General features: G+C 49.1%; 1 protein-coding gene across 1 annotated transcript; it reads right to left on the bottom strand.

Moving 5' to 3' along the window:
• Positions 1-20,671: 20,671 nt before the first annotated feature.
• LOC119924117 (olfactory receptor 14K1-like) lies at positions 20,672-21,121 on the bottom strand. Its single transcript, XM_038743163.1, has one exon. The coding sequence runs from the start codon at positions 21,119-21,121 to the stop codon at positions 20,672-20,674; it is 450 nt and encodes a 149-aa protein (XP_038599091.1).
• Positions 21,122-21,481: the final 360 nt, after the last annotated feature.

The raw sequence follows: 21,481 nt of genomic DNA, 5'->3' as shown, positions 1-21,481 counted from the left end.
TGAGGAGGGGAGTAATATACCCAAAGCGTTTCTGCACACAGATAATCCGGGCAGCAGAGTGAAGTATAGACTGAATTGGGGAGAGGCAGGAAGATGGGAGATCAGAGAGGAGGCTGGTGCAGTAATCCAGTCGGGATAGGATGAGAGACTGAACCAGCAAGGTAGCAGTTTGGCTGGAGAGGAAAGGGCGGATCTTGACAATGTTGGGGAGGTGAGACCGGCAGGTTTTGGTGACAGATAGGGTGTGTGGGGTGAACGAGAGAGCGGAGTCGAGGATGACACCAAAGATACGGGCTTGTGAGACACGTATGATGGTAGTGCAAGTGTGTGGTATTACTGAAATCACCAGTAAGTGTCCTGTCAGTTCCGGCACTCATCCCGTCAGTGGACTCTAACTTTGGCTCTTACCTCATTAGATGCAGAAAGTCAATGCTGCCTCCCCAGAATGCCCAACGTCTCCACGGTGAGGGAATTCCTGCTCCTGGGATTCACGGGGGTCCGGGAGCTTCAACTGGTCTACTCCATTTTGTTCGTCCTGGTCTACCTGGTGGCACTGACAGGGAATCTCCTCATCGTCACCGTCACCGCCCTCGACGGGCGACTTCCACACTCTTACGTACTTTTTCCTCCGGAACCTGTCCGTCCTCGACCTCTGCTACATTTCCGTCACGGTCCACAAGTCTGTCGTTATCTCCCTGACCGATCGTAGAGCCATCTCCCTCCTGGGTTGTACTGCTCAGGTGTTTTGGTTGGTTCTATTTGGTGGTTCAGAGCTGTTCCTCCTCACTGCGTTGTCCTACGACCGCTATGCTACCATCTGCCACCCACTGCGTTATGGGCTCATCATGACCAACACGGCCTGTGGATAGATGGCGTCCACATTCTGGCTCAGCGGGGTGCTGGTTGGGGTCTTGTATTCAGCTTCGACTTTCTCCCTGAACTTCCGATGGTCCAGCATCGTCCAGCAGTTATTCTGTGACGTCCCTTCACTGCTGAAGATCTCTTGCTCCGAGTACCACGTCGCCATGGATATGAGCATCATCGGTGGGGTAGTATTTGGTGTCATCTGCTTCGTCTTCATCGTCATCTCCTTAGTGCGCATCTTCCAGACCTTGCTGAGGATTCCGGCCGCCGAGAGCCGGGCCAAAGCCTTCTCCACCTGCCTGCCTCACCTCGCCGTCGTTACCGTCTTCCTCTTGGCTGGAGCGGTTGACTACGTTAAGCCCGTGTCAGACTCCCCTCCTACCCTGGACCTGCTGTTGTACATGTTCTATACCGTGGTGCCCCCCTACCCTGAACCCCCTCATCTACAACCTGCGGAACCGAGACATGAAGAATCCTAAAGGGGAGATTATGCCTCCCTCATCTAAGGGACAAAATGTGTTTTCTTTTGCTGACTATCCCATTCCTCATCAGGGTTCTGACCGTAGGGGTAGCCATAAAAATAGCTGTCCCAAGAGAAAGTCCAGCGTCTGAGGATTCGTCAATGACAGAGGCTGATAAGCTGTGTGTGACTGTAAGACCGGTGTGGGGAGGGATTGTCTCTCTTTATTCTTAATGATACTTTCCAAGCGCCTAGGACGGTGCTCTGCACACGTTAAGCAATCAATAAATATTATGGAATGAATGAATGAATGAATGACAAGTGATTGTTTGGACAGCATCACGGATTAGTGGAATGAGCATGTGGCTGGGAGTCATGAGATTGGAAATGTCTGCCCAGTTCTGCCACAGGCCGGCTGTATCACCTCGGTTCAGCTACGTTACCTCTCTGGGTCTCTCTGTAAAATCGGGGTTCAATATGTGCCCTCTCTTTCTCTTACAATCTGAGCCCCCTTGGGTCAGGAAAAATGTCCGATCTGATTAGTTTTTGTCTACTCCAGCACTTGGCAGTCTTTTGCAAATACATTCTTCATAAATTCAATAATTATAGCGTTGATAATACTATTGGTAATAACAATAATTTTATGAATTTTAAGATCATTCTTGGTGGTTATGAAAATCAGAAAATCGGAGGGTGACAACGGAGAAGGGATGCAATCATGGAAACCTTTCCCCACATTTGACTGCCTATTTACTAATTTTGATGCCTGTCTCCTCAATTCTAGACTGGGAGCCGTTGTGTGCAGGGAATATCTCTATTTGTCATTGAATTGTACTTTCCAAGCCCTTAGAAGAGTGCTTTGAACATCATAAGCGCTCAATAAATGTGATGGAATCAATGAACGAATGAATCTGACTGATCAAATCCTAGCCTCGAATCCATTTGTTCATCCATCCATCCATCCGTCTGACCATCCATCCATCCATCTGTCTGTCAGTTTAGCCATCTGTCTGTTCATTCATCCATCTATCCATACATCCATCAATCCATCCACCCATCCATCCATCCATTAAAATAGTGGTAGTTGTTAAGGGCTTACTATGTGCCAGGCATTGTACTATGTGCTGGGACAGATATAAGCTAATCAGGTTTTACACAGTCCCTATCCCACATGGTGCTCGCGGTCTCAATTCCCATTTTACAGATGAGATAACTGAGGCATAGAAAAGTGAATTGCCTTGCCTAAAGTCACACAGCAGATAATTCACCCATCTATTCATCCATCTATCCATCCATCTACCCACCCACCCTTCCATCCATCCATCCAACAACCCATCCATGCATCCATCTATCAATTCATCCATCCATTAATCAATGATATTTGTTAAATGCATCCTGGGTGTAAAGTACTATAGTGCACCCTTCAGAGTGATAAAAATAAATTAAACACTATCCCTGCTTTCCTAGAGCTTAAAATCTAACAGGGGAGATAGACACAGAATTAATTAATGGGAGGACGAAAAAGAGAATGGAAAGAATGGTAACTAGGTGACAATGTGCTTCAAAAGGAAATTTTATATAAGCCACTATGTACAAAACTATAACAGTGAGTGTGAGTGCAAAAATGGAGAAGTGGTCTAAGATGCTAATTGTTAGTTGTGAGACGATGACTTAGGGAGGAGAAAAATGAATCGTGCAAGACATCCTGGAAGTGGTGGGATGACAGAGGGGCTTTGAAGATGAGGAAAGCAGTGCTCTGATGGACTGGAAGGTGGGGAGGAGGAAATGTGGGCTGACCAATTATTTCTCCACTTTCCATCACTGAGATATGTTGAAAGGGGACAGGGCCACTCAGAGGAGAGAATGCAGTGACCGCCTCACCCCAGTTTGGTACAGTGTCTCAGCTCTGAGATAGAGGACGACGACCCCGAGGTTGCAACCTATTCCTTCTGAAACCAGGGAATTTCCTGTCGTGTACACCCTGCCAGTATCGGTGATTCCTTCCCATCACCCCGTTCCCAGAACCCCTCAGCCACTCCCAAGATGATAATAATAATAACACTAATAATAATTGCATTTGTTAAGGGCTATGTGTCAAGCACTATTCCCGGCGCTGGGGTAGATACAACGTAATCAGGTTGTCCAGCTTGGGGTTCACAGTCTTATTCCCCATTTTCCAGAGGAGGCAACTGAGACCCAAAGAAGTTAAGTGGCTTGCCCAAGTTCACATAGCAGACAAGTGGCGGAGGTGGAATTAGAACCCATATCCTCTGACTCTCAATCCCGGGCTTTTGCCACTAAATTATCCTGCATCTCATGTTGCTTCTCTGGGTTGATCCCCCATGCCAGCCCGGGGGAGGGTCTTAGGATGGATTTAGAGTCATTTCTCTTTCTCTCTAGATTTGCGATCAGAAGACGTCAGAAAATACAACTAATGAAGTGACCGATGGATTGTTTGAGGTCAAGAACAAGATGAAACTCAGAGAAGCAGCGTGGCCTAGCCGATAGAATGTGGACCTGGGAGTCAGAATGACCTGGGATCTAATCACGGCTCTGCTACCTTTCTGCTGTGGGACCTTGGGCAAGTCTCTTCACTTCTATGGGCTTCAGTTCCCTCATCTGGAAAATGGGGATTGAGACTGAGCCCCATGTGGGACAGGGACAATGTCCAAACTGATTAGCTTGTATCGAATCCCAGGGATTAGAACAGTGCCTGGCACATAGAAAGTGCCTAATAGGTACCACTGAAGAAAAACGAAAGAAGCTGAAGAGCCCACCCACTGAACCAAATGGTCACTAACAGGGGGAACCCTTAGGACGCCGTTACCAGGGAAACCCTGCAGATAAGTGCCATCACCAGATCCTCATATCTTTGGGGACTCAAAGTCTGTGGGTCCGAGCCTCCGTGATCCGTTCATCCGAGGAATCTCCTCAGTGCATTGGTGGCTTTATCTAAGGGGACAGGCGCCAGGAGTTCAATCTTGGACATGTTGAGTTTTAGATGGTGGGCAGACATCCAGATGGAAATGTCCTGAAGGCAGGAGGGGATACGAGCCTGGAGGGAGTGAGAGAGAGCAGGGGCAGAGATGTAGATTTGGGTGTCATCAGCGTAGAGATGATAGTTGAAGCCGTGGGAGCTAATGAGTTCACCAAGGGAGTGAGTGTAGATAGAGGACAGAAGGGGACCGGGAACAGACCCTTGAGGAACCCCTACAGTAAGGGGATGGGAGGGGGAGGAGGAGCCCGCAAAAGAGACTGAGAGTGAACGGCCGGAGAGATGAGGAGAACCAGGAGAGAACGGAGTTTGTGAAGCCAAGGTTGGATAGCGTGTTGAGGAGAAGGGGGTGGAACACAGTGTCGAAGGCAGCTGAGAGTTCGAGCAGGATTGGGATAGAGTAGGAGCCGTTGGATGTGGCGAGCAGGAGGTCATTGTTGACCTTTGAGAGGGCAGTAACCGTGGAATGTAGGGGACGGAAGCCAGGTTGGAGGGGGTCGTGGAGAGAGTTGGCGTTGAGGAATTCGAAGCAGCATGTGTAGACAACTCGTTTATGGAGTTTGGAAAGGAATGGTAGGAGGGAGATAGGGCGATAACTAGAAGGTGAGGTGGGGTCAAGAGAGGGTTTTATTAGGATGGGAGAGACGTCGGCATGTTTGAAGGCAGAGGGGAAGGAAACAGTGGAGAGTGAGCGATTAAAAATGGAAGTTAAGGAGCGGAGAAGGGACGGAGCGAGAGACTTCAGAAGATGAGAGGGAATGGGATCAGAAGCACAGGTGGCCGGAGTAACACGAGAGGAGGGAGGAGATATCCTTTGAGGATACTGCTAGGAAGGATGGGAGAGTAGTGGAGAGGGGTGAGAGCCAGGGGGTTGGAGAAGTGGGGGAGTGACTTTGGGGAGTCAGACCTGATGGATTTAATTTTACTAATGAAGTAGGAGGCCAGATCGTTTGAGGTGAGGGAAGGAGGAGGGGGAGGAACAGGGGGCCTGAGAAGGGAGTTAAATGTACGGAAGAGCTGACGGGGATGATGGGCATGGGTGTCAATAAGGGAGGAGAAATAGTTTTGTCTGGTAGAGGAGAGATCAGAGTTAAGGCAGGAAAGGATAAACTTGAAGTGAACGAGAGTGGCATGGTGCTTAGACTTTTGCCAGCAGCGTTCAGCAGCTCGAGAATAAGAGCGAAGGAGGCGGACAGTGGCATTGATCCAGGGTTGTGGGTTAGTGGTACGAGAGTGGCGAAGGGCAAGGTGAGCAAGGGAGTAGAGCTGAGTAGACAGGGTAGAGTTGAGAACAGTAATCTGATCGTAAAGATTGGGTAGAGAGGAAAGGGAGGTGGGGTGTGAGGCTCTCAGAAAGATGGATGGGGTCAAGAGAGCGGAGGTCTCTCTGAGGAAGTAATATAGATTTACAGGGGAAAGGAGTGTGAGTGGGGAGGCAGGTGAGAAGTTTATGATCAGAGAGAGGGATTTCAGAGTTGGTGAGGGTGGAGACAGTGCAGCCGTAGGAGATGGTGAGGTCGAGGGTGTGACCAAGTTGGTGATTGGGCGAGGTGGTGTGGAGCAAGAGGTTGGCAGCGTCAAGGAAAGATAGAAGACGGGTGGCGGAGGAGTCACCAGGGATATCCATGTGGATGTTGAAGTCTCCGAGGATCAGAGTGGGCATGGAGAAGGAGAGAAGGAAGGTGAGGAAGGGGTCAAAATCGTTAAAGAAGTTGGAGGTGAGGGGGGGCGGTAGATGACGGCTACAAGAATCTGGAGGGGGTGGTAGAGGCGAATATTGTGGGCTTCAAAGGAACGGAAGGAAAGGGAAGGGGGAGGAGGGATAGTGCGAAAGAGACATTGGATGTCGAGAAGAAAACCGACACCTCCTCTTTTTCCAGTGAGTCTGGGGGAGTGGGAGATGATGAGACTCCTTGTGGAGAGGGACTGCATCTACCAGCTCTGTTGCATTGCACTCTTTCTAGCACCTCGTACAGTGCTCTGAACACGGTAAGCGCTCAATAAATACCATTGATGATGCTAATCAACAGTAACCACAAAGGGGATCAGATGATGATAGAAGAGCTCAGGCAACAACACATCCAACAACCACCCAATCAATGGTATTTATTAAGCATTTACATTTTACTTTAATAGTATTTCTTATGAGCTTAATACATGCCAGGCACTGTACTAAGCAAAGGAATAGATATGATACAATGCGGTTGGATATAGTCCCTGTCCCACATAGGGTTTACAGTCTTAATCCCCATTTTACAGATGAGGGAACTGAGGCAGAGAAGTTAAAAGACTTGGTCGAGGTCACATAGCAGACAGGTGGTGGAGGCAAGGTTTAGAACACAGTTTGTTTAGTGGAAAGAGCACGGGCTTGGGAGTCAGAGGACATTGATTCTAACTCCGGCTCTGCCACTTGTCTTTTGTGTGACCTTGAGCAAGCCGCTTAACTTCTCTGTGCTTCAGTTACCTCATCTGTAAAATGGGGATTAAAGCTGTGAGCCCCAAGTGGGACAACCTAATTGCCTTGTATCTACCCCAGCGCTAAGAACAGGATTCTGCACATAGTAAGCGCTTAACAAATATAATAATAATGATAATAATAATTTCCAGGCCCCAGTTCTTTCCACTAGGCTATGCTGCATACTGTATGTGGAGCCCAACACCAAGTTCTTGGAAGGGTCCAATACAAGAGTTAGTGGACCAATTTCTTGCCCACAGTGAGCTAGCATTCTCGAAGTGGAGGTACAATGACGAAAATAGTTGACAGAGATGAGTCAATCATTGGTATTTATTGAGCACTTACTGTGTGCCTCTGTGCAGATCACTGTACTAAGCGTTTGGGAAAGGGCAACAGCGTTGGTAAACATGTTCCCTGACCCCATATCAGATATGTGCGTACGTTCTGTGGGGCCAAATGTGGGCTGAATATCAAGTGTCCAGAAGATATGGATCCAAATGCATAGACGTGGCAGAAGGGATCCTGTAACACAAACCAGCAGAAGAGAATCAGAAACTCGCTCCTTAGAGCAGCAGGACAGAGACTAGAGGAAAACAGAATAGCAGCTGAGACTGGACACTCACCTGGACACTCACATGACAGGGCATGTTCTGAGACTCCTGACAATAATCCTTGGGAGTGCCCTGAATCTGCATTTTTCCCACTCCTCTCATCAACTATTTTCTCCTAGTCTTTACGGAGCATGGGAAGTCTTTGCAGCAGCGAGATCCAATTGAAAGAGCCCAGGTCTGGGAGTTAGAGGACCTGGGTTCTAAATCTGGCTCCACGACCTGGTTGCTGTGTGATCATGGCAAGTTAATCAATCAATTAGTGGTGTTTATTGAGTGCTTACTGAGGGCATAGCACTGGGCAAAGTGCTTGGGGGAGGACAATACAACAGAATTGGCAGCCACGTTTCTGGCCCACAATGAGCTTGTAGCCTAGAGGGGAAGATGCTTCACTTCTCTGTGCCTCAGTTTCCTCATCTGCTAAAGGGGGATTCAATATTTACACTTCCTCCTACTTAGACTGTGAGTCCTGTGTGGGACAGGGACCGTGTCCGACCTGATTAACGTCTAGTTACACCAGCTCTTAGTCCAGTACTTGGCACACAGTAAAGACCTAACAAATACCATAAAAAATAACTTCAGAAAATCTGTCGTATGAGGATTAGGGACCATAGGGGGCTCTCCAGTGAGGACAAAGGGGAAACCTGGACACTTCCAACCAATTAAGGAAAAGGGGATACTCGGCTCCCTTTTCAGGAGGGGAATCCCAAGGCCAGTCCTGTCACACTGGATTTGGTTTGCAGCAAGAGAGAAAACCTCCCCTTGTCCTTAGAGGCGCAGCCCAGATGCAGCCAGGAGAAGAAAGGAGCCAGAGTGGGCCCCAGAAACAGACTCACCGGTCCTTTACATTCCTTCAGCTAAGACCCTCTCAAATCCAACTGCGGGTCTCCCTGCCCACTCCCGTACATCTGTCTCCTCTTTCACTCACTATCTTCCTATAAATCTTCCACCGTGGCCATGGCCTCCTACCCGCTCTCAGGGCACTAAATCCGCATCTAGGCCTGGGTATCTGTGGGCAGGATGGTCAGGAACCTGTCCAACACCAGCAGTTCCAGTTCCGGCCTCAGCCACAAATGGCACAGCTCCCGCAGTTGCCCCAGGGCTTCGCGGGGCCCGGACACCTACCGGTAGCGGAACCACAGGAAGCACCGGAGGAAGGTCTCGCCGTTCTCCTGTTTTTCCATTCTCTGGATTTACTCCCATCCCCCTGGGGGCTCCTCATCTGGACCCAGGCCACAGTGTGGGGAAAAAAGCATCGTACAAACTATCCAGGGATGAGGGAAGTAAGTAGGGAAAAGAGGAAAGAGAGGGAGCAGGATCAAGACTCTGAATGAGGGGGACAGGGCTAGGGTTCTGCTCTGACTGGATATAAAAGCGCTCCCCCATTCCTTGGAGGATCAGATGTAGTCACACGGTCAATCAATCAATCAGTCGCATTTATTGAGCGCTTACTGTGTGCAGAGCACTGTACTAAGCGCTTGGGAAGTACAAGTGCCCTCCACTGACACAAATTCCTATCCAATAACGCGCAGACAGACAGCATTCATTATCACCCACCCTCGCCCAGAGCTGGTTGGTCTACCTTGCCTGACTCCAGCCCAGTACACAGGCCTCCAGTGTTCCGGACAGGGGAGAGGAAGCTGGCTGTTTTCAGGGCAGCACGGACAGTCTGGGCAGAACTGTTTCTGGCTCCACTCGGTCCCTGCCCTGCCCAAGGAACCGGACCAAGAGAGCAGGGCCACTTACCAATCAGTGCCACAGAAACAGAACGATCCAGAGGAGGAACAGTGAAATGGAGGTGTTATGTCTGCTGGAAGGATCTCAAAGGGAGACAGGGCAGCAGAATACTATTCAGCAGGGCCGGCTGGGTGGTGGCAGCAGTATTCTGAAGGAAGGCATCTGATTTCCCTCCACAACGTTTACCCAACTCTCCTCTCCCTCCCTCTGCGGTAATGCCAATTTGCCTCCTTTTGTTCAGATCATACAAACGTCCATCCTTCTGCCTCTAGAACTCCTCTTCTTTCCCGCCTCGTCGGGATTATTGAGTGTTGACTGTATGCAGAACACCGGGCTAAGTGCCTGAAAGCATTCAATACAGCAGAGTTGTAACCTGCTGAAGTAGGCGGATTGGGTCATAGTGAACCCAATGTCTGAGCTCAGCGCTATTAGTGGCCTTCGGTGACCCCAGAACAAGACAGGAGAAGCTGCCTGGCCTAGTGGTAAAAGCCCAAGCCTGAGAATCACGGGACCTGTGTTCTAATCCCGGCTCTGTCACCTGTCTGCTGTGTGACCTTGAGCCCGTCATTTTGGTTCTCTGGGCCTCAGTTTCCTCATCATTAAAATGGGGATTCAATTAGCCTTGTTTTTCATGGTATCTGTTAAACGCTTACTATGTGCCAGGCACTGTACTATGCCCTGGGGAAGATTCAGACCAATCAGTCATTCATTCATTCATTTGATCTTATTTATTGAGTGCTTACTGTGTGTAGAGCACTGTACTAAGGGCTTGAAAAGTACAATCCAGCAATATTGAGAGACAATCCCTGCCCACAACGGTCTTACAGTCTAGAAGGGGGGAGACAGATATCAAAACAAGTAAAACAGGCATCAATAGCATTAATATAAATAAATAAAACTGTAGATATATTCACATCAAAACAAGTAAACAGGTATTGATATAAATAAATAGAATTATAGATATGCACATATATAAACAAATGCTGTGGGTTGCGGGTGTAGAGAAAAGGGAGCAAGTTGGAGTGATGGGGAGGGGAAGAGAGCTAAGGAAAAGGGGGGCTTATCCTGGCAAGGCCTCTTGGAGCAGGTGAGCCTTCAGTAGGGCTTTGAATAGCAGGAGTTTGATTGTTTGGCGGATGTGAGGAGGGAGGGCATCCAGGACAGAGGTAGGATGTGTACCAGCTATCGAGGGCCGGACAGGCCAGATCGAGGCACAGTGAGGAGGTTAGGGCGGAGGAGCACTGTTGCCACCTTGTACTTCCCAAGAGCTTAGTACAGTGCTCTGCACACAGTAAGCGTTCAATAAGTACGATTGAATGAATGAATGAGCAGAGTGTGTGGGCTGGGCTGTAGATGGAGAGAAGGGAGATGAGGTAGGAGAGGGCAAGGTGATGGAGAGCAAGGTGAGGAGTTTTTGCTTCATATGCAGGTTGATAGGCAACCACTGAAGATTTTTGAGGAGGGGGATGACATGCCCAGAACTTTGCTGTAGAAAGATAATCTGGGCAGCAGAGTGAAGTACAGACTGAAGTGGGGAGGGGCAGCAGGTTGGGAGCTCAGAAAGGATGCTGGAGCAATAATCCAATCAGGATAGGATGAGTGATTGCACTAATATGGTAGCGGTTTCGATGGAGAGGAAAGGGTGGATCTTGGAGACGTGGTGAAACTGAGATCGGCAGGCTTTGGTAACAGATTGGATACGTGGGGTGAATGAGAGACCGGAGTTAAGGATGACACCAGTTTGGACACAATCCCTATTCCACAGAGGGCTCACAGTCTCAATCCCCATTTTACAGATCAGGTGTCTGATGCCCAGATAAGTGAAGTGACTTACCCAAGGTTACACAGCAGACAAGTGGCAGAATGGGGATTAGAATCCAGGTCTGTGCTCAATCCACTAGAGCATGCTGCTTCTCGAAAGAAACAGATATGATCTGAAACGGGAAAAAAATAGGAAAATCGAAAACCAGAAGTAGATGTACCTCAACTTTTTATTTTGAAAACTGGTTGAGTGTCGCTCTGGGGAATTATGGGGGAAAAGGAAAGAAAAATGGGCCAGTGGGAAAGGATGACAGAAGAGGAGGATAGAAGACCATGAGGAATTACCATTAAGGGGTAGAAAGTACCATAAGAGGGGTGAGTATGTTTTAGGGAAATACGGAATGGGGAGAAGAGACTTTTCCTTCACAAAGCCTGAAGATCTGAAACACAGTCAGTTGCAAGGTAAGTCAGAAGCGGCCTCTGACTCAATCAATGGTATTGGATGAGGGCTTACTATGTGTAGGGCACTGTTGTAAGCGCTTCGGAAAGCACAATACAATAATTAGCAGACCCGTTCCCTACCCACAACTATCTTACACTCTAGAGGAGAAGAAGGACATTAATATAAAAAACTACAGATAAGAACATAAGTGCTGTGGGGCTGAGGGAGGAGTGTATAAAAGATACAAATCCAAGAGCGAGGGCGACGCAGAAGGGAGTGGGAGTAGGGGAAATGAGGGTTTAGTCGGGGAAGGCTTCTTGGATGAGATGTGGTTTTGATAAGGTTTTGAAAGTGGGGATAGACCCTGCTCCCGGAAGAATCCTTCTCCGCCCGACGCCGCCGCGAGGGCCGGGGATCTCTCTCCACGAGCAGCCTGCTATCGGGCTCCCATGACCTGCGTCCGAGCTCTTGGCCGTCCCCCTCCAGGAAACCTACATCCCCGTCCGAGGACACCGAGACCCCTGGACTCCACCGCAGAAAATCATCACTAGACTCACCTCTCGAAGCTACCTGTACTCTGTGGAAATAGGCAAGTGCGACCGAGGGACATTGAATCCCCCTGCTTCCACCCCCGCCCCCATAAGCGACATTCTTGGAGGAGCCCCCACTCCCTCCTTGCTGGGTTATGACCGGACCGGACATGATTGATTTCCCCCGACCCCCTTACCGGGGAAAATAGTCCTTCTTCCTACCGAGTTACTTTAACAACAACCCCATTCGCACCTACTCAGCCCAACCATACTATTTGGCTACAGGCGTTCCCTCTCCCATGAACCTCTGGGAGACCTCTGGGAACCTCTGGGAACCTCTGGGAGTAACTGTTATGTTACGCCCTACTCCAGAACTGCCATCCATAGGACCCCATCCTCTACCACCTCAGAGACATTTTTGCCAACAGCCTCTGGACTCTCCTTGCCATTAGCCTTTATTGATTTGATTTGACTGACCCATGGACAATTCATCCTTCTGCTTTTGGCATCAACGGCCTATTTTATGGTTGCTTCTGCATGTTAATTGTTAACTGCTCTCTATGATGTCATCATCTGCTGATTTTATTATTACTATCGCATGTTAACTGTTTATTGCTCTCTGAGATGTCATCTGCTTATTTCATTATTGTTATTGCATTTTAATTGTTAACTACTTGCTGTGCTGTCGTTTACCTTACTTACCTCACCATGAACTATCAATTGCCCTGCTCCCATCTGCCATCCCCAGTCCTCACATTCCCCTTCCCCTCTCCCACTCAGCTCTTTCCCTCACTTTCCCGCGCCCCCATCCCCCCACCCCCCTCCCCAGAATCCCTTTGTACCAGCTACAATCCTCAACCCCTCCCTTCCAACCCCTCACTACCCTCCTCCCCGACCCCGCCCCATCCCAGATCTCCTTTCTCATCGCCATCCCTCTTCCCCCTCTCCCCACCCAGGCCCCCGCCTACTCAATCCAATCCAAACCCTCCCCACCCACCCACGTCCCCCCTCCTTCCCCTCCCTCCACAGCTGCAGCGAAGTGTGGTCTCTGGAACCCCCGCTCCATTATAGGCAAGCTCCCTTTCATCCTGGACCTATTCCTTTCCAGCTCTCTACTCCTCCTTGCCCTAACTGAAACATGGTTGTCTCTGGACGAAACGGTCTCTTCTGCTACTCTCTCCAGTGGAGGCCTCTTCTTCTCCCACTCCCCCAGACTCACCGGAAAAGGCAGAGGTGTCGGTTTCCTTCTCGACCCCCAATGTCGCTTTTGCACTATCCCTCCTCCCCCTTCACTTTCCTTCCCTTCCTTTGAAGCCCACATTATTCGCCTCTGCCAACCCCTCCAGATTCTTGTAGGCGTCATCTACCGCCCCCCCCACGGCTCCACCTCCAACTTCCTTAACGATTTTGACCCCTTCCTCACCTTCCTTCTCTCCTTTTCCATGCCCACTCTGATCCTCGGAGACTTCAACACCAACATGGAAATCCCTGGTGACGCCTCTGTGGCCCGCCTTCTATCTCTCCTTGACGCTGTCAACCTCTTGCCCCACCACACCTCGCCCACTCACCAACTTGGTCACAACCTCGACTTCATCATCTCCTACCGCTGCACTATCCCCACCCTCACCATCTCTGTGATGCCTATCTCTTATCATAACCTTCTCACCTGCCTCCTCATACCTGCCTCCTCATACACACGCCTCTCCCCGTAAATCTATATTACTACCTCACAGAGACCTCCGCTCTGTTGACCCTATCCATCTTTCTGAGCGCCTCATACCCCACGTCGCCTCCCTTTCCTCTCTACCCAATCTTGATGATCAGATTACTACTCTCAACTCTACCTTCTCTACTCAGCTCGACTCCCTTGCTCCCCTTTCCCTTCGCTGCTCTCATACCACTAACCCACAGCCCTGGATCACTGCCACTGTCCGTCTCTTTCGCTCTAGTGCTCGAGCTGCTGAACGCTGCTGGCGAAAGTCTAAACACCATGCCAACCTCGTTCACTTCAAGTTTATCCTTTTCTGACTTAACTCTGCCCTCTCCTCTGCCAGACAAAACTATTTCTCCTCCGTTATTGACACCCATGCTCATTATCCCCGTCAGCTCTTCTGTACATTTAACTCCCTTCTCAGGCCCCCTGTCCCTCCCCCTCCTCCTTCCATCACCCCCAACGATCTGGCCTCCTACTTCATTAATAAATTAAATCCACCAGGTCTGAGCTCCCCAAAGTCACTACCCCCCTCCCCAACCCCCTGGCATTCAACCCTCTCTGCAACTCTCCAATCTTTCCCAGCTGTATCTTCAGATAAGATTTCCTCCCTCCTCTCAAGTGCTACTCCATCCACCTGTGCTTCAGACCCCATTCCCGATCATCTCATGAAAACTCTCGCCCCTTCCCTCCTCCCCTCCTTAACTTCCATCTTCAACCGCTCACTCTCCTCTGGTTCCTTCCCCTCAGCCTTCAGACATGCCCACGTCTCCCCCATCCTACAAAAAACCTGCTCTTGACTCCACCTCCCCTTCTAGCTATCGCCCTATCTCCCTCCTACCCTTCCTTTCCAAACTCCTAGAACGAGTCGTCTACACCCGCTCCCTCGAATTCCTAAACGCCAACTCTCTCCTAGACCCCTTTAATCTGGCTTCCATCCCCTACACTCCACCGAAACTGCCCTTTCTAAGGTCACCAATGACCTCCTTTTTGATATATCCAGTGGCTCCTACTCTATCCTAATCCTCCTCGAACTCTCACCTGCCTTTGAACCTGTGGACCACCCGCTTCTCCTCAACACGCAATCCAACTTTGGCTTCACAGACTCCGTCCTCTCCTGGTTCTCCTCTTATCTCTCCGGCCGTTAATTCTCAGTACCCTTCTCGGGATGCTCCTCCCCAACCCATCCCCTTACCGTAGGTTTTCCTCAAGGGTCAGCTCTTGGTCCCTTTCTGTTCTCTCTATATTCTCATTCCCTTGGTGAACCCATTCGCTCCCACGGCTTCACCTATCATCTCTACGCTGATGACACATAAATCTACATCTCTGCACCTGCTCTCTCTCCTTCCCTCCAGTCTCATATCTCCTCCTGCCTTCAGGATGTCTCTATCTGGATGTCTGCCTGCCATTTAAAATTCAATATGTCCAAGACTGAACTCCTTATCTTCCCTCCCAAACCCTGTCCTCTCCTTGACTCTATCATCTCCATCACTATAGACGGCACTACCATCCTTCCTGTCTCACAAGCCCGCAACCCTGGTGTCATCCTCGACCCCGCTCTCTCATTCACACCACACATTCAATCCGTCATCAAATCCTGCGTGTCTCACCTCCAAGATCTGCCTTTTCCTCTCCATACAAACCGCTACTTTGCTGGTTCAATCTCTCATCCTATCCCGACTGGACTACTGCATCAGCCTCCTCTCTGTTGTCCCAGCCTTCTGTCTCAATCAATCAATCAATCAATCGTATTTATTGAGCGCTTACTGTGTGCAGAGCACTGTACTAAGCGCGTGGGAAGTACAAGTTGGCAACATATAGAGACAATCCCTTCCCAACAGTGGGCTCACAGTCTAAAAGGGGGAGACAGAGAACAAAACCAAACATACTAACAAAATAAAATAAACAGAATAGACATGCACAAATAAAATAAATAAATGAATAAATAGAGTAATAAATATGTACAAACATATATACATTTATACAGGTGCTGTTGGGAAGGGAAGGAGGTAAGATGGGGGGATGGAGAAGGGGAAGAGGGGGAGAGGAAGGAAGGGGCTCAGTCTGGGAAGGCCTCCTGGAGGAGATAAGCTCTCAGTAGGGCCTTGAAGGGAGGAAGAGAGCTAGCTTGGCGGATGGGCAGAGGGAGGGCATTCCAGGCCCGGGGGGTGACATGGGCTGGGGGTCGATGGCGGGACAGGCGAGAACGAGGCACGGTGAGAAGAGCGGCAGAGGAGTGGAGGGTGCGGGGTGGGCTGTAGAAGGAGAGAAGGGAGGTGAGGTAGGAGGGGGCGAGGTGATGGAGAGTCTTGAAGCCGAGGGTGAGGAGTTTCTGCCTGATGCGCAGATTGATTGGTAGCCACTGGAGATTTTTGAGGAGGGGAGTAACATGCCCAAGCGTTTCTGGACAAAGACAATCCGGGCAGCAGCATGAAGTATGGATTGAAGTGGGGAGAGACACGAGGATGGGAGATCAGAGAGAAGGCTAATGCAGTAGTCCAGACGGGATAGGATGAGAGCTTGAACGAGCAGGGTAGCGGTTTGGGTGGTCTCTCTCCGCTTCAGTCCATACTTCACTCTGCTGCCCGAATTATATTTGTAAAGAAACGCTCTGGGCACATCAGTCCCTTCTTCAAAAATCTCCAGTGGTTGCCTTTCAACCTACGAATCAAACTCCTCACCCTCGGCTTCAAGGCTCTCCATCACCTCGGTCCCTCTTACCTCACCTCCCTTCCCTCCTTCTACAGCCCGGCCCGCACCCTCCGCTCCTCTGATGCTTACCTTCTCACTGCTCCCCGTTCTCACCTGTTCCACCGTCGACCCCTGGTCCACGTCCTTTCCCTGGCCTTGAATGCCTTCCTTCCACAAATCTGCCAAACTAAATCTCTTCCTCCCTTCAAAGCCCTACTGAGAGCTCACCTCCTCCAGGAGGCCTTACCAGACTGAATCCCCATTTTCCTCTCCTCCTCCCCATCAACCCCCTGCCCTACCTCCTTCCCCTCCCCACAGCAGTTGTATATATTTGTAGATATTTATTACACTATGTGTTTTACTTGTACATATTTACTACTCTATTTTATTAATTATGTGCATATAACTATAATTCTATTTATTCTAACGGTTTTGACACCTGTCAACGTGTTTTATTTTGTTGTTTTTCTCCCCCTTCTAGACTGTGAGCCCATTGTTGGGTAGGGACCATCTGTATATGTTGCCGACCTGTGCTTCCCAAGCGCTTAGATCAAAGTTCTGCACATAGTAAGCTTTCTATAAATACGACTGAATGAATGAATGTCAGATTTTAAGGAGAAGGGATTTCCAGTCCAGACTCAATGCCTCCAGCTACATAAGAGGCAAAGAAAACAAACCATATCTTCCAGATTCTTGCAGACCTCTGCCTCCAGCGGTTCAGCTCTGTCCCTAAATTTCCCATGAAGTCCTTACTTGAAAAAAAGACCAAAATGGCTTTAAAGTACTCAGTCACCTTAATAATAATGGAACTAGCTAAGTGTTTACTATGTGCCAAGCACTATTCTAAACACTGGGAAAGATAAAGTCAATCATGCTGGACACATTTCCTGTCCAACACATATGTCTCACATGGTGTACACACTCTAAATCCCCATTTAAAATATGAGGAAACTGAGGCCTAGAGAAGTTGAGTGACTTGCCCAAGGTCACGCAGCAGACATTCATTTATTCAATAGAATTTATTGAGCCCTTACTGTGGGCTAAGCATTGAACTAAGCACTTGGGAGAGTATAATATAATCACAAACACATTCCTGTCCACAACGAGCCCACCATCTAGAGGGAGAGATAGACATTAATATGAACAAGTGAATAGATAAATACAGCAATGAATAAATTATATATATTTGAGTGTACATATGTATATATATATATATATGCTGTGGAAATCGGAGAGAGGATGAATGAAGGAGTAAGTAAAAGCAGATTGGAGTGGGAGAAGAGGAGAGGAGGGATTAGTCAGGGAAGGACTTTGGGAGGAGATGTGCTTTGGGGAGAGGAATTGTCTGCCTGATATAAGGAGGGAGGGTGTTCCAGGCCAGAGGTAGGATGTGGGGGAGACGTCGGTGGTTAGATAGACAAGCTAGAGGTATAGTGAGAAGGTTATCATTAGAGCAATAAAGTGTGCGGGATGGGTTGTAGTAAGAGAGTAGCGAGGTGAGGTGGGAGGGGGCAAGGTGATTGAGTGCTTTAAAGCCAATGGTGAGGAGATATATGGCGAAGCTGGGTTTAGAATCCAGGTCCTTCTGACACTCAGGCCTGTGCTCTATCCACTAAGCAACGTTGCTGTATGCCCTCTCCTACCTCACCTCGCTTCTCTCCTACTACGACCCAGCCCGCACACTTCACTCCTCTAATGCCCCAAACATCCTCTAGCCTGTCAGCTCACTGAGGGCAGGTAATGTGTTATATTGTTCTATTGTAAACTCCCGAGCGCTTAGTACAGTGCTCTGCACACAGTAAGCACTCAATTGCTACGATTGACGGTCTCCCGCAAATCCCCTGACGACAGTGGTGACTCACCTCTCGGGACGCACGGCCCCTCATTCATTCATTAATTAGTATTTATTGAGCCCTTACTGTGTGCGGATTACTGTACGAAGTGCTTGGAAAGTACAATTCAGCCTCCGTGCCCCGCTCTCTCCAACACCCAGACGCCCATACGCGCGTCTGCTCCTTACCTCACCGCACCACGTGGCGGTGGTCGGAGGCTTCCCAATCTCAGTGGTACTTCCTACTCAACCCTGCACTCTGCCTGCCTCCCGGAGTCAGTCAGTCAGTCAATAATATTTATTGAGCGCTTACTGTCGATAGAACATTTTAATAAGCGCTTGGGAGTGTAAAATACAACAATGAACAGCCGCAATCCCTGCCCACAACGAGTTTACTGTCCAGAGGGGTAGATAGACATTATTATAAATAAATACATGACAGATATGGACATGAGTGCTCTGGAGGATGAATTAAGGAGGCTGGTTAGGGGTTGGATGCCGGGTTGGAAGGCCGCAGATCTGGGGTTTCCCAGCTTCTGGGGCCCACAGCTGCATAAAGCCCCTTCATCGGCCCTTTCTCAACTAGTCAATCACTCACTCACTCAATCAGTCAATCGTATTTATTGAGCTGTTTCCTTGTGCAGAGCACTGTACTAAGCGCTTGGGAGAGTACAGTAGAGTAGAATTAGCAGACACGTTCCCTGTCCATGATGAGTTAAGTGCTTACTAGGTGCCAGGCAGTGTACTAAGCACTGGGGAAGATACAAGTTATTCAGGTTGGATTCAGTCCCTGTCCCACATAGGGCTCACAGTCTTAATCCCCATTTTACAGATGAGGGAACCGAGGCCCAGAGAAGAGAAGTGACTTGCCCAAGGTCACATAGCAGACAAATGGCGGAGCCAGATTTAGAAACCAGGTCCTCTGACTCAGTTTCTTGTGGGCAGGAAATGTGTTTACCAACTCTGTTGTATTGTATTCTCCCCCGCAATTAGTACAGTGCTCTGAATTAAAAGAAGTGATCAATAAATACAATGGATTGATTGATTGATTGACCTATCTCACCTTGCCCACATAATTCCTCTGGCCTGGAACTCCTTCCCCCTTCATATTCGACAGACCACCACCCTCCCCATCTTCAAAGCCTTATTAAAATCACATCATTGTAATAAAACCCTCAGTTACCCGGCACACCGTCCCCCTTGTGTCACCTATGCGTTTTGATCTGTATCCCCTAAGCACTTGATATTCACCCCACAGCAATTTTATACATATTCTCACACTCCATAATTTACTTTAACGTCTGTCTCCCCCTGCAGACTGTAAACTCCTTGTCGCAGGCACCGTATCCACAATCTTTATCGTATGGTACTTTCCCAAGTGCTCAGTAGAATGCAGCACGGGTCTAGGAGTCCAGTGACCTGGGTTCTAAACCCAGTTTTCTGTTGTATGACCTCCATTTGTTTGTTTTATGGTATTTTTAAGTGCTTACTATGTTCCAAGCACTGTACTAAGCACTGTAGTAGATAAAAGGGAATCAGGTCAGACACAGTCCACGGCCCACATGGGGCTCACAGTCCTAATCCCCATTTTACTGATGTGGTAACTGAGGTACAGAGAAGTGAAGTTACTTGCCCAAGGTCACACGGCAGACATGTGGCAGAGCCGGGATTAGAACCCAGGTCCTTCTGACTCCCAGGCCCGAACTCTATCCACTAAGCAACACTGCTTCATGCTTGATGCTTGGTAAAGACACTTCTCTGTGCCTCAGGTACCTCATTTACCAAATGGGGATTCAATAGCTGCTTTCTCTCCTACTTAGACTGAGAACTCTATCTGGGACCTGATTATCTTGTACATTATTATTATTATTGTTATAACACTCACAACCAAGACCACTGCTCTAACCCTTGGCTGACCGAACCCTGCTTACTATATCTACTCCCAGTCTATTTCAACATTTACCACGTCCGAAAAACCCTCCATCCACTCTTGCATAGATAGATGAGCAGGGCAGGAAGTGGCATGTAAAGGCATAGAAATCAGGTTTTCTACCCTGGCTCTAGAATGTCAGACCCTGCTCCTGCCAAACACATCCCTTCCCACACCAAGAGAGCTGCTGCTGGGGAAGACTAATCAATCAATCAATAGTATTTATTGAATGCTTACTGTGTGCAAAACATTGTACCAAGTGCTTGGGGGAGTACAATACATCAGAGCTGGCACACACATTTCCTGTCCAAAAGGATATTACAGTCGAGAGAGAGAAATCAGACATTAATCAATCCATTAATGGTATTATTGATCACTTTCTGTGTGCAAAGCACGGTACTAAGGGCTCAGAGTTGGTGGATATGTTCCCTGACCACAGTGAGCTTCCACTCTAAAGGGGGACACAGACATGAATCTAAATAAATATCGAAGAAGAGTCCTGGCCAAAGCAGCCCAGCCAAAGACTAGGATCTTTGCCGACTAGGATGGGGAAAGGTTCACGTGACATAATTTTTCTTTTCGAAACCTTTCCTGCCCAAGAAGCTTGCTCATACCGGCTTTCATGTCCCGGTTTCTCAGGCTGTAAATGAGGGGGTTTAGGGTCGGGGGACCACGGCATAGAACACAGACACCAGTAGGTCCAGTGCCGAGGGGGTGTCCGATACTGGCTTTAGGTAGGCGAAGAATCCAGAAGAGATGAAAAGAGTGACGACGAAGAGGTGGGGCAGGCATGTGGAGAAAGCTTTGGCTCGGCCCTCGGCTGCCGGCATTCTCAGCACGGCCCGGAAGATGCGCACATATGAGACGATGATGAGCACGAAGCAGAGTAAAGTTAAGCAGATGGCCATGGCTAAACTCACATGTTCGGCGATATGGCTAGTGGAACAAGTGAGCCTCAGCAACTGGGGGGCTTCACAGAAGAAGCGGTGGATGTCGTTGGGGCCACAGAAGGACAAAGAGAAAGTACTGGCAGTGTACAGCACGGCGACCAGACTGCCGCTGAGCCAGGAGGCGGCCAGCATGGAAGCACAAGCTCCACGGTGCATGATGATGTCATAGCGCAGGGTGCGGCAGATGGCCACATAGCGGTCGTGGGACATGACGGTCAGTAGGGCCAACTCCGATCCTGCCAAGGAAATCACAAAAAAGACCTGGGCAGCGCAAGCCGGCAGGGAGATGGAGTTGACGTTTGTGATGGAGTTGAGGGTGGACTTAGGGACTGTGATGGAAATGTAGCAGATGTCGATGAGGGACAGGTTCCTGAGGAAGAAGTACATTGGGGTGTGGAAGCGCCGGTCGAGGATGGTGACGGTGATGATGAGGAGATTTCCTGTCAGGGCCGCCAGGTAGACCAGCAGGAACAGTGTGGCATGGACCAGCTGCAGCTCTCGGACCCCCGAGAACCC

Source organism: Tachyglossus aculeatus, unplaced genomic scaffold (assembly GCF_015852505.1).
Source record: "Tachyglossus aculeatus isolate mTacAcu1 unplaced genomic scaffold, mTacAcu1.pri scaffold_82_arrow_ctg1, whole genome shotgun sequence".
Taxonomy (NCBI): domain Eukaryota; kingdom Metazoa; phylum Chordata; class Mammalia; order Monotremata; family Tachyglossidae; genus Tachyglossus; species Tachyglossus aculeatus.
Note: the sequence above shows the minus strand (reverse complement) of the source record. Positions and strands in the feature narration are given on the sequence as shown.